We start from the raw sequence: 12,975 nt of genomic DNA on the forward strand, positions 1-12,975 counted from the left end.
AAAAAAAAAAAAACACCCACCCCCAAAAAAAAAAAAAAAAAAAAAAAAAAAAGAGAGAGAGAAGGTATTTCCATCTGTAGCATTTGTTTTCTGTTACTTAGCTAGAGTTGTAACTGTTCAAGAAATAAAAGGCACAAATAACCGTAACAAGGAATGTATGCCACTAGCAATTGTTGCCCTGATCCTTCTTGAGTTCCACAGTTCATCCGGTAAGAGCTAGCTCTAGATCACGAGCAAGATCTCATTTACATAGAAAACAAGTCTCAACAGCAGATCTAGCATAGTGAAGTTTCAACAGGCAGATCTGTTTTGATTCACATTAATTACAGTTTCAGCTTGTATCTTTCACACAGCAGTTCACTTTAAAACCTTCATGTTAGCTCAGATAAATGTTAGAAGTAGCTGTTTGCAACCCTGAGTAACATATTCACATTGCACTTCCATTCTATCTAAAAAAACTGCAAACATATAAAGTAGTCTAGATTACGACTGGCTGAGTTAGCTATTTTTTCATGCCTCATGTACTTGAATTTAATTGTGCTGATAGCCAGGCCCCTCAAATGTCCAGAGGCTGAGCTTGGAAACTAAACCATCAGCTGGCGACACTTTTTAAACTAATCATTAGTAATTTTTATGTTTTGAAAGAAAAATAAGAAATAAGTATTGATTGCTAAGTACAAACCAAAGAACCACCCATGAAAAGGCAGAACACAGATCTGTGAGATAACTAAGAAGTTACATTTAGCATCTAAAACAGACTTACAGGATGACACAGACAGACCTTTTCCCCCCACAACAACCTCCATTTTTCTTTCAGAAAAGAATGTTAATAAACAGAGGAGAACATTTTATTTTAATGCTCCGAAGGCCTTCAGGAATAATATTTGAAGATATAATATTTGAATACTATCTTTGTCAACCATAAGTTCTCTCCTTTGTCTCAATTCATGCCATGATTTTTGTATATATTTGGTTAGCATTTCAAGCTTTTTACACTTCTGGAAAACATTAAGAGTTTTGCCAATTCATTTTTCATACCTGTTCTTCTCTAGAATGTTTGACAAACTTCTACAGTAGACACAAGAAGTAGGGGCAACTTCTCTCACGACACAGACATTTTTGTGTCTATACAATGCACTTTACAACAGCTTGTTACAGAGCCAAAAACATCAATTGTACTGGTACAGTGTGGCTGGCAGCAATGGAAATGCATACCCACTGATTTTTTTCAGTTACTTTTTCCAGTTGCTCTCAATGTCCAACTTAACACAGCTCAAAGAAATTATGAGTTAAATAATTTGTACTCATTCCTTAAGAGAGGGAAAAAAAAAAAAGAAAAATCCACATCCCTTATTTTTTCTTCAAAAAGGATGACGAGCTAATCCAGTCCTTAATTTTATAACTTCAGGAGTAAAATCAAATGTTAAGTCTATATCTAGAGCAAATAGTCTTAAAATTCATATATTTTAACACATGATTTTCTTAGAATTTGAAAAGGGTGTTCAACTTTATTCTTATTATCAATGGCAGAGCAGCAGGATCTGTATTCAAGAGCACTTGACAAAACAGTTCTAACATTCTCTAGCTCTGCTGGGAAAGGGAAACAGGTTTATAATGATGGCTGACAAAGAAAAAGCTCAGCTGAAGTGTTGCCAAGATAGATAACACTAATTATTAAACAAGTTCCTAGTAGAGACAGTTAGGAATTTAATTGTCAATATTGCTTTTTCAAAAAGATAAGCACGTAAAGCATATGGGATGTGCAATGTGGGATTCCTTGTAGTACTCCTGAGGCTGAAAATGGAACACTCTGGCAAACACTCAGGAAAATAAAGTACCATTTGCCTTCTAACACACTGCACAAACACAGAATTGTTTACAGGTGCTGCCATAAAGGCTTTAAAATCTAAAAAGACAATTAAAAGGCAAACTATTAATTCTTCTTGCCTTTTCATATTGACTACCTCTCACTTGTTTCTGGTCTTTTCTGGATTCAAGTTCACCAGTTATTAATTTCGTGCCCTCTTAATATAATCCTATCAAAAGAATTTCAGCAGAGTTCATAGAAAAAAAAGAAAAAACACACACAAAAAAAATTAAATGTTACAGAAATTAAGAGTTGAGCACATGGTCAGACAAGTGAAGTTTCCTGTTTTATTGATTTATCTGATACCTGCTGTACTACTCAAGCAAGCCTGCGCGTATTCTAGTGTGCTTGTTTTGTGCTATCAGCGTCAGCCGCTTTCATTAAGGTTTACTTCAATATGGCTTTTATTCTGGCCAAGCGAGATGAATAACAAACTCAAGTGAGCTAAAGCAGCTTAGAATACTTCAGTGACTACTAATTATGGTAGACAGACATTCGGTAGTACATCATATGCCCAGTATATGTTCCTTATGCCTGAGTTTTTGCAATCACCCTGCTAGCATCACTACATATTTGACTTACTACTGAGAACTATGGATCATATCTGGTATTCCTCTTTGGAAAAATATTCACCTTGGTTTTAAAGATGTAAGAGCATTTAATTAACCTTTAGTAAGTTGTTCGACTAGTTACTACAACTCTTAGAGATATTAATGTAATTTTCACATCAGTATGTCTTAATGTTGCAATTCAGCCACTGCACCTTAGCATCTGGGATCCAAAACTAAAGGAGCTGTTTGAACCTTCTGTTCCCAATACACACTTACAAGCTGCTCCTCTGAAATTATACTTAAAGCCCCTCAAGTTTTCAAGCTAGCGTTACCCAATACAACTGTTGATACACCAAAAGTCATACTAGTTCTATTACAGCTTTCTAGAAAACAGTCATTCAATTCACAAGGGTGTTCCACATTCCCTCACATGCACAGCCTTCCTTCTGGTGGTATTAAAAATACACCACTTGTCTGTGTCATCTGCTACAGAGTTGTCACATCTACAACAATCTTTCCATCTATCATTTTCAAACCTGAGGTAATAACAGATCTACATTCCTTCTACTCCATAAAAAAAAAAAAATATTACTTTGGTCTCCAGGAAATCTGGCTAAATAAAGATTCCCTACTCACCAACGCTTGCCATCATGCCATTTTTGGGGGCCAGTCTGATCTTTCCATTTCCCTTTCCCACATCCTGTATAGCTTAACATCTAAGTCAGCTAAGACATAGTTCTTCTTTATGGTGGACTTGATCCTTAACCCTCCATGTAGTGGACAGGAGTGGAAAAATTCTCACTCTGAATTCATTACACTTACACAAGACATTAATAGCCACAGAAAGTGGTTAGATGACTAAGCTCCAAAAATTTTAAATACGCTATACGAAAATACTGAGACGAACTAGAGAAATATTAGAACCTTCTTTCCACTACTATGAAAAAGGTTAAAAGAAAGTAACAGTAAGTAAAAGTACTCAGAATATGGTCTAACATTACAAAACCATTCTGGTTAGAAAGCAAACTATAAACTAGCATCCTATTCAAAGGGACAGCTTGACTAAAACAGAAGCAGAGGAAAATGCAAAATGTGCAGTCAATAACTTTAAATCCACTATAAAATAGAATTTTTTCAATGCTATAGCCCATCTAACAGGATGCAAATTCTTCAATTCAAAAATCAGTTTATTAAACAGGAATCATGAAACAGTACAGTCAAATCAATTTGAACACAGGTGACACAATGAAACAACAGATGCTTAACAACTGAGAAAATACAAGCTAAAGTATTTTCCCTAGTCTTGCTTTCGTTTCTTGTATTCCAAGGCTTTAGTCAGTAAATATGTTTTAGCCACACAAATTTCAGTCTGGGTCTGGCACAAAAAGTATAAGACCCCTTGAATGACACAGCAAAAACACTTTCAGTGGAATAAAAAAAAAAGACTGCTCTATACTAAGCATTTAGTCTTTCATTGTCAATAGAAAAATAATTTATGTGCTTATTTAATTTATGTGCTGTTTATTTGTTGGAATCAATGGCTTGTGCTAAGGCACATTATGTTGTGCTACTTGCTATATTCGGGGATTAAAAAAAAAAAAAAAAAAAAAAAAAAAAAAAAAAAAAAAAAAAAAAAAAAAAAAAGGGCATTCCAAAACACACTTAAACCTTATTGTAGTTTCTAAAAAGTACAAGCAAAGTTAGCCCTTTCCTGAACACACTTCAAATAAAAAAAAAGTTGTTAGATGATAGCCAGAACTGTCCAAAATCCACTTAAGTACACATTTCCTAGATAATTTCCCAGAGGTTTTTTGTCATACACAACTTATACGTCATCTTCTACACTGAAGCCCAAAAGATTGCAGTAGGACCCAGCTAGTTTTCTAAACAAAGAAGGCAGACCTCCTTGCTTTCTCAACAATTCAGTGTTGCAACTATGCAAAGTTTGAAGTTTTTCCTCAGTTCATCTATAGGAAGAAGAAAAAAAACACTTTTTTTGACAAAACATTATTCATTAAGGAAAGACAGCCATCACCTGGGTTCTTCAGACACCAATATTTCTGAACATAGTTCTATGCCTGCATCAAAACCATACCAATGTGCTTTCAATAACACCAAGTCAAGATTTCTGAAATACAGCTGACTACAGATCAGCAGTCATAACAACTTTTTCCTTCCCACTAAGGGCAGAACAACAACTTGAATTGTTGATACACCATTACACTAATTAAAAACTTTCTAAAGAATAGATGTAACTTTAATTTTAAGCTTCACTCGTATTGAGGCTATTTAAAAAAACCTGTGTATAAATTCATACAACAGTAAAGCTTTTAGATTACTATGACCACTGATACTTTGGTTTATAGCAAGTGAATCAAAGCAATGAGAGGCTACAAAATTTTCTGGCTATTAAAAATTGTTTGCTAAAAAAATCCAGGTAATAGGAACACATTTGCTATGGCTAGTCTCTCAATGAAATCTAAACATCTGAATATATACATGCAACAAATCACAGTTACAAAAAAAAAATATTAAGCCACTATTAAGTCTTACCTTATGTGCTGGCACTAGATTAACTAACACTGTATCCAAAAGTTCCTGCGACACGGTATCTCCTTCACAAATGATAGAGCTCATTAGATCAACCATGTGCATGTGTACTTTTTGGTTATGACCATTGCTGAAATTAAAAACAAGAACTCTTAGTGCACTATTCATATAAAGCACAGCTTCCATTCAGACTACTCCCTATGGTGATGCCAAACAACAAGGAATTCAATAATTAAATCACAAGTTTTTTTAGAAGTCAAAATACTTGAAGTTTCTCAGCTACAAATACCACTTTCCAAAACATTCTTGAATCTCATGCCCTCTTCATTTACTAGTACAAGAGAGTAAAAGAACTGTAACTGTCCCTACCATGAAAAGATAGTGTATTAGAACATCCCTCCCCTCTACTCAACACTGTTGGACTTCATCTGGCATGCTGTGTCCAGTTCTGCGCATGCCAGCATAAGAAAGACGCGGACATCCTGGACTCAGTCCAGCAAAGGGCCACAAAGACAATTCAGGGCTGGGGCAGCTCACAAAAAGGAGAGGCTAAGAGAACTGACCTTTTTTTAGCCTCAAGAAGAGATGGCTTAGGGAGGAACTTTTGTTTAGATACCTGATATTGGGAGTAAAGACAGGGAGAGAGACTCTTCTCAGTGGTGACTAGTGTAAGGACAAGAGGCAACGGGCACAAGATCAAACACGACATACCATTTAAACATAAGAAAGAGAAATCTTTTAAATGTAAGGTGGATTGAGCACTCCATTGCCCAGAGAGGCCATGGAGCCTCCATCCTTGCAGATGCTAAAAACCCAACTGGCTACAGTCCTGGGCAATCTGCTCTAGCTGACCCTGGTTTGAGCAAGGGAGCAGAGTAGATGATCTCTAGCAGTACCTTCCAGTCTCCACCTTTTTTTGACTCACATTTTTATAGCAATAATCCTCTAAATTCCTCAGAATTGCATATTGCATCATTCAATTTCAAGAAAAAGACAATTAAAGTAAGTTTCTTAGGAAAAAAATGATTTACAGTGTGTCTTGTTTAATTAAACTCGGCAAAATTGACAGCTTGTTATATAGATACTGCTATCTTTAGTTAAACTGAGTTACGAAACCAAACTTGTTAAGGCTAAAAGTCACAGAACAGACTGAACACATCGGTTAGAAACAGCTGACCTCAACCATGCAGTAATCTATTATAGCTGGGGGTTACAATACTTACTTTATTACTGAGAACAGTGTTCTGTACAACTGTGTAAAAATCTCATTGCTGTCTTCTAATTCAAAGCATATGTTATAAGACTTGACCCAAGCAATGTTCTGTGTTGGACAAGAACAAAAATAAAAGGAGCAGTTAACACAAGATTAAGTTGGAAGATTACATTTAACAGAATGATAAGTTAAGAAGCTTACCTCAAGCAAATAAAAGTAACGATTGAACTGGGGGCTTTTTGTATCTTCTAAACCTTTCAGTTGCCTTGTTATGAACATAAATATATCCTGAGAAGAAAGAAATGATACTTATTTAACCAACTGCAATGAAACTTCCAAGTTAAAATAACTGCCTTGCTAAATTACTAGTATTGTTCATCACTACAAAATACGCAGCAATGACAGACACACTATTTCACTGTCCATAAGAAGATGATCTACAAGATGTAGACAAGAAAATCAACAAGTAATTTTAAAATGCTCTGTTTCTTTAAAGAGTTCAGAAAGTGAAGTTTTTTCTAAGAAAGCAAAAAAGTTTTTGTTTCCCAAAGAAAAACACTCAACTTGACAAACAGAGCTGCAACTAGCAGAAGTCAAAAGATTATTCAGAAGGACCATAAACGTTGCATTTTTACTTCATACTGAATAGGTTTCAACAGATGGGGGAAAAGGCAGTAGACAATTGTAGCTTTCCAAAGAGTGTTGTTGTATGTTTACACTGCAACGTTTGCGCATTTCTCAGTCACCATGCTACTGACACAGATCACCTCTCTTGCAAAAACCAATAAACCAAGTTTCTCCCGCTTCCTGTATCAAAAGACTTCTTCAGAAAAAGTCTCACACAGAACAAATTCAAGCAGGTTATAAGGAACAAACCAGCGATAATGAACAGACCGGAAACACATGGGAAGCTGTCTTTTTAAAATACTTTTTACCCTCAGATAATTAACAGATGGAAACTCATAACTACTATATTAAATCAAAAAATTCAGAAGTACATATCACCAGAAACAATATTCACAACATCAACTGTATCTATAATATTTCCTCTAACAATCTAGGTGTAAATCAAATAAATTCCAAAAGGTATGAAGTAAAAAATTGCTAATTGCAAGATTTTCTACAAGACTCCGTTCATCACTTTAGATTCAGACTGCATAAGGGAAGTAATCTGAGATTGCAACTTGGAAAGAGAATAAGACTTCTGTTTTTAAAAAAGTAAAAAAGATCTACGCAGAACAATCTAAAATTCAGTTTTTCTGAAACAAATGGGGCAGATCTGTACTGCCTTTTCAAACCTGGCATTTCTTTATCAACCATCTCCATCTAGTGGGATCAGTGATGTTTGTAATTGCAGAATTTTCCAATTCGCATTAGAAATCATTATCTTCCATACAAAAGTATTTTTTGTTTCCACAGAGCCTTTGTCTATAAAAATACAGTAATCATCTCTTAGTAGTTTGTTTGGAAACAGCAGGGGTATTTTTCCAATTGAAGGAATTAGCTATCTTGCAAAAGATTATGATAAAACCTACAGAGATACCAGTATTTCTAAAATAACAGATCACTATCTGCAAATCCCAATGACAGTTCAATAAAAAAAAATTTATTTCAACATAAATCCAAAACTCTGCAAGTTATTAAAAGATACTATATATCCCTTTGGCCAGGTCAAGGGCTTATCAGATAAACACCCCTACTGCAGAATGAAGTGTAAATCTTGGATGTTTAGTCTGAACCAGAAGTAAAGGGAGAAAACAAGTTATAGTCAATTACTTCAATCATTCAGTTTTTTAAATAAATGGTGTGGAAAAAGATTAATTCAATTTACCTTTAGTTTATCTGGTGACGTGTATGGAGCTTCAGGGGCATAAATTCTGAAAATATCAGCAAGACAACATGCTACCAACAAACGTACATCCTTATCAGGATGTTTGAGGAAAAAATCTGAAGCAAGATGTAAAGCAAGATTTAGGTAGAGCTCCTTTTCTTCTTCAGAGTCCTGGTCCATATCCATGAAAGTTTTCACAACCATCTAAAAAGAGAGAGACAGACATCAGCACATAAAACAAAGTGTAACAAGGTGCTTTATGGAAAGTTCCTCTTTTGGTTCTGCACAACTTCTACCCGAAGCTTAATTAACAGAAGAAAAGAAAAAAAAAAGTCTAGAACACCAAGTATTTAACACCCTAAATAAAACAAAAACAAGAAACCTCATTATAAATAACTGCTAGTTGTTGAGAGTTCTTGTATTTGAAAAACCTGTTTGGAGAAGAAAAACCTACTGACAAAATAAAATGATCATGCTTTTCTCCAATTTCTTATTTGAATCACAGAGGCAGAGTTATTAAAATTAACAAAATGGGAATAAAAACTTAATGACACAATCCTGAGCATTAAAGTCAAAACTCCCATCTATTCCACCAGGGCAGGAAGAGATGTCTTTCATGAATAATGATGTCAGTGAAGTTCCTAAAAAAAACCCCAAAACACTACAAACTATTTTACATTACTACACTTTGATTTAAAAAAAACCCCAACCTCCTAGATTTACTACAACTGATCAGGTAGCAACAAATCCCATTTAAAAGAAATGAAGGACTTCTGCATAATTAGGATCAGAGATTCAATTAGAATCCTTTACTAAAAGGCACAGAAGATTAGTAGCTTACGCACACATATAATTTCGATTCCAAGAAAAACAAAATTCTCCCCAGACACAAGATGAACCATCTGAAGCACACTGATGCTCTTACACACTGTTAAAGTAATTCATTTACAAATCCGAATTATTTTCACATCTACAGAAAGCGGTTAATTCATACCATTAACAAAGTAATCAAGAAATATTCAGGTGCCATAAGAGTTCCTGCAACACATACATGAACTGCCATATAAGTCAGGACAATAAAACTCAGTCATTTTGTCTCCAGAGCAATCTGTCACCATGTTTAAGGAAAACCAAAGAAAAACAAGCTAGTTCTAGCACACTTTTCTAGCTTCCTGCAAAACAAAAGGTTAGAGGATTCCCAAGCCTGAAATCACACCCAGACAACCATAATTAACACTCCTGGAGCTTCACCTCCCAGATGTGGCCCATATTTCTTAACCCATTCAATTTTTCCTACATCTTTCTACAGTAACCAGCTCTGGAATTATGTAACTTACAGAAAAGTGTGTTATTAGACTGCTATTCTAAAATTAATATATTTCCTTAGATGATGCCTTGGTTCTGGTGTATTAAGAGAAAGTGCGGCAAAGATGCTTTTCTCCCACTGTTCATCACTTCCATGTGTTTATTACCTTCCGTCTTCAGTGCTAGTTCAAGACTCTGACCATTTGGCTTCTATCTCCTTTCTACACATACTGTAATTTGGAGATAGCATGGATCAGAAATGCATAACATTTCTGAGGTAAGTTATGCCAATATATAAATTTGCTGTGCATATTCCATTTTATTCTCAGATTTCCCAGTAATTTGTATTTATATAACTATATCATCATTAACAAACAGCAGACTATGTACCTGTGCAAAAAAATTTTTTTAAAAATCCACAGAAAAGTGTTTCTTCCCTAATGCTTACAGGAATTTGGTTGTCGGGAAATGAAAAAGTTCATTTATTTATCAAAGAGAGTTCTTTAGCACCTGCAGCTGTCCTTATTTGGTAGATCTATATACACCTGTGGTACAGCCTAAATCATCCGAACCATCATTCATACAAGAAATGTCATATGGTTTTCTCCCTGCCTGCATACTGATCAATGGACAGCCAGACTAAACAGCTGACAAGGCACGCAGGACATCCTGCAAAGTACACTTCTCCTGCACAACAGATCAAGGTGACATAACAGAAAGGACTGGACATTCAAGGCCAAAACTGAAACGAAACTATGGGACGAAGAGTATCAGTAAGAGCTGTGTGCATTTCCACAAGCTGGAAAAAACGTTCAAATGCTAACAAATAATTTCATCTGTTTGGAGCCACTCACACATGAGCGAGGAAGACAAACGTCATCATCTATTCACCATCACAGAAAGCAGTATACTGACTAAAGTCTAACAACCAGCTCCCAAAGCACAGACAGGTTACTAAGGGAAGGGGAGAAGGAATCCTTGTGTCTTGGAATTTTACTGCGTTTTATGAATTTACCACCAGTAGTTCCAACTGCCTTAACACTATTTTGAAGAAAACAAACTCCAAATTAAGGTCTTCCAGCTGTTAGAATACTTAAGGTCCCTGTCCCACATCTGTTCTCTCTTGTTTCACAGCGCAAGCCCAAGTTGCAGGCACTCCTTCTGCATAATACTAACAGGCCTATCTTTTTGTGAGAGCACATGGAGAGACTATAGTATATATACTATAGTAACAATAATTATCCTCCACATCTCTCCAACATTCCTGTAGAGTTAGGCCAAATACAGTGGTTGAAAAATTCAGGAGACCAAAAATATGTAATATAATCAAAAACTACTTTCATTACAATACAGGCTAAATTAATAATAAAGGGTTTTATAATCAACTCAAAGAGCACAAATGCATGAAGGAAATGTATGCTGAGGCATCCATATTATTTCCAAGATTTTTACTCTCTTTTCATGTTTTCCAGTATTTTCTTCTCTAAAAGTACTGACTGACTGTAGGAGCTGACATAAAATTTTAGTATTTGAGATTAATATAGCTTATTTCCATTTGTGATTTTTTAACTCATTAAATATTTTTGAAAAAGTCACTTCTAGGTAGTGGTAGAACACAAGGCCCTATAGCCACCAAGTTCCTCCTCCTAAGCACAGAAAAGGTAAAGCCCAAAGTAAAAAAAATCCTTTCAGAGAGAAAATAGTATTGTTGAATGGCATGCTGTACAGAAGTTACTTGATTACTAACCTTTAGCCTTCTCACCATCTCTTCTTTAGATATTTTATCAGAGATTTCTTTGACTCCTGGAGGATATGTGATTTTTCCATCGTTGGCTCTTGTCTTTGAATGAGCCATGATTTCACAATTTTAAAACTGTGGAAAGAAATTAAGAAGTCAGCGTCGTTTAAATAGTTTATATTTACCTTACCTGTCATACTTAGAAACAAAATCCAATTAGAAATACACCAATAAACCCCATACAAACAAAGAAAAAAACAGACAAAAGATTGATTGTTTTCAGTAATCTGTATCGTGGCAGACAGCAATGGTTTTGATATTCAGGTAGATTGTCCTATACCACAATAAAACTTTCATGAAGTACACAACAGAAAAAACCTTATAAGTCCTCATTCCTGAATGTATTTAAACTTAGAGACACAACTAAGAATCTTCTTATCTTATTGTATGAACTGTTTCAACCACTAGGTAATAATAAATCTTAGTCAGCTTGGATTTTTACACTCGAAGAACAGATACCGAAGAGGACTTTGTGTTTTCCAAACAGTTAAATAGAGCACAATGTCTCCAAAAGTCTAAATAACACTTCAACAGCACTGTTACACATCACCAATTTTAATTTGCCAATACTGCCAAGACAAGCAGCAGTTAGAGAACAAAGGAATAGGAAGAGAGTGGACCAAATGGAAGTCTTTCCTCTACGCCATAAAGCCAAGGTTTTAAGCAAAAGACTGCAGTTAAGCAACCGTATCTTCTTTCCAAATATAAAAACAATTCAAGTTACTTGGCTTCTTAGTGTCTTTAAACTGATGCAAATATAGACTTGTCACCTCATCTGTTCTAAGCTATGTAAAGTTCCACTGCTGTAGAAAAGGAAACTCAATGGAAACCTTAACTTACATAAAAGCAATTAATACAAAAGGTGGTGGGGGAAAAAAAACTTAGACAACATGTGTTGAGACGATTAGGATCTTAGAAAAATGCTGTTCCAGGGCAGCTACAAGTCAATAATGTAACAAAGGAAACAGAATTTCTTTGTAATTGACTTGATATTTTTATTTTCTTATTTAAAAGTTTGAAACACTTCCTCGCAGTCACCATGTTCCCGAACTTGTGAATTCCAAGTCGAGCATTTTTTTTCCTCCTCCTACACAAGGAGGATCTATGTACACTTTGAACTTCTCAGAAGTATAACATCAGAAATTAAAAAACAGAATCCACAAGAAGAGATGGGCTAGAAGCATGTTCCGTAACAGGACGGTGTAACCTGCCATAATTGAGATTTACCAGGTCTAGCCAAGGTCATTCCACACTGAAGGAGATCCAGAACCTGAAATATACTCATCCACCCACACCCAAAAAAATACCCCAACACGATTTGTATTCTTCAGACCACATTTCACAACCTAAATTACAGATTGTGCTTCATCTTTAATAATCCTTTACAAAACAAAAAGGTAACACTGACATTTAAGTAATTTTTGTAAAGAATAAACATGGCACAACGCATCTTTATTTTAGGAAATAGGGAAGACATGAATAGAATGTACATAATCAGACATCATTGAACAGGCATGACACTTCAACAGCTACACAAAAGCCAGCTCAGTGTCTGTCACCTTCTCTGTAAGTACATACACAGAGCAGTTGAACAGAGTGCTATATCCTTGCAGTTACAGTAAAAACAAAAAATGAGAAAGCTGGTACAGAACAAAATTCATTGACTACCTTTTTCTAATACTTCCAGGAAAATATGATGTCACCTCTACCCCCATTTTATTTCTTCATGCACCATAATAACATTGTCTTTCCTCAAAAACACACAGAAGATGTACCCAAGTTCACTCTCCTTGCTGTCTGATGTAGCTTTCAGATGGGATGATGTTACACATCATAGCTAAACTCCTGTAGCAGCTCATT

General features: G+C 35.3%; 1 protein-coding gene across 1 annotated transcript in view; it reads right to left on the reverse strand.

Moving 5' to 3' along the window:
• Positions 1–11,172, reverse strand: part of LOC104493013 (sister chromatid cohesion protein PDS5 homolog B) — a gene marked incomplete at its 3' end in the record, with an annotated part of 34,655 nt that extends 23,483 nt beyond the window's left edge. Inside the window, exons 1-5 of the mRNA XM_010135630.1 lie at positions 11,065–11,172; positions 8,013–8,216; positions 6,383–6,469; positions 6,192–6,289; positions 4,972–5,098 (exon numbers count right to left, since the gene is read on the reverse strand). Coding sequence (XP_010133932.1) covers positions 4,972–5,098; positions 6,192–6,289; positions 6,383–6,469; positions 8,013–8,216; positions 11,065–11,172 — 624 coding nt within the window. The remainder of the gene's footprint in view (positions 1–4,971; positions 5,099–6,191; positions 6,290–6,382; positions 6,470–8,012; positions 8,217–11,064) is intronic.
• Positions 11,173–12,975: the final 1,803 nt, after the last annotated feature.

The sequence above is a fragment of the Buceros rhinoceros genome, unplaced genomic scaffold, assembly GCF_000710305.1.
Source record: "Buceros rhinoceros silvestris isolate BGI_N320 unplaced genomic scaffold, ASM71030v1 scaffold860, whole genome shotgun sequence".
Taxonomy (NCBI): Eukaryota; Metazoa; Chordata; class Aves; order Bucerotiformes; family Bucerotidae; genus Buceros; species Buceros rhinoceros.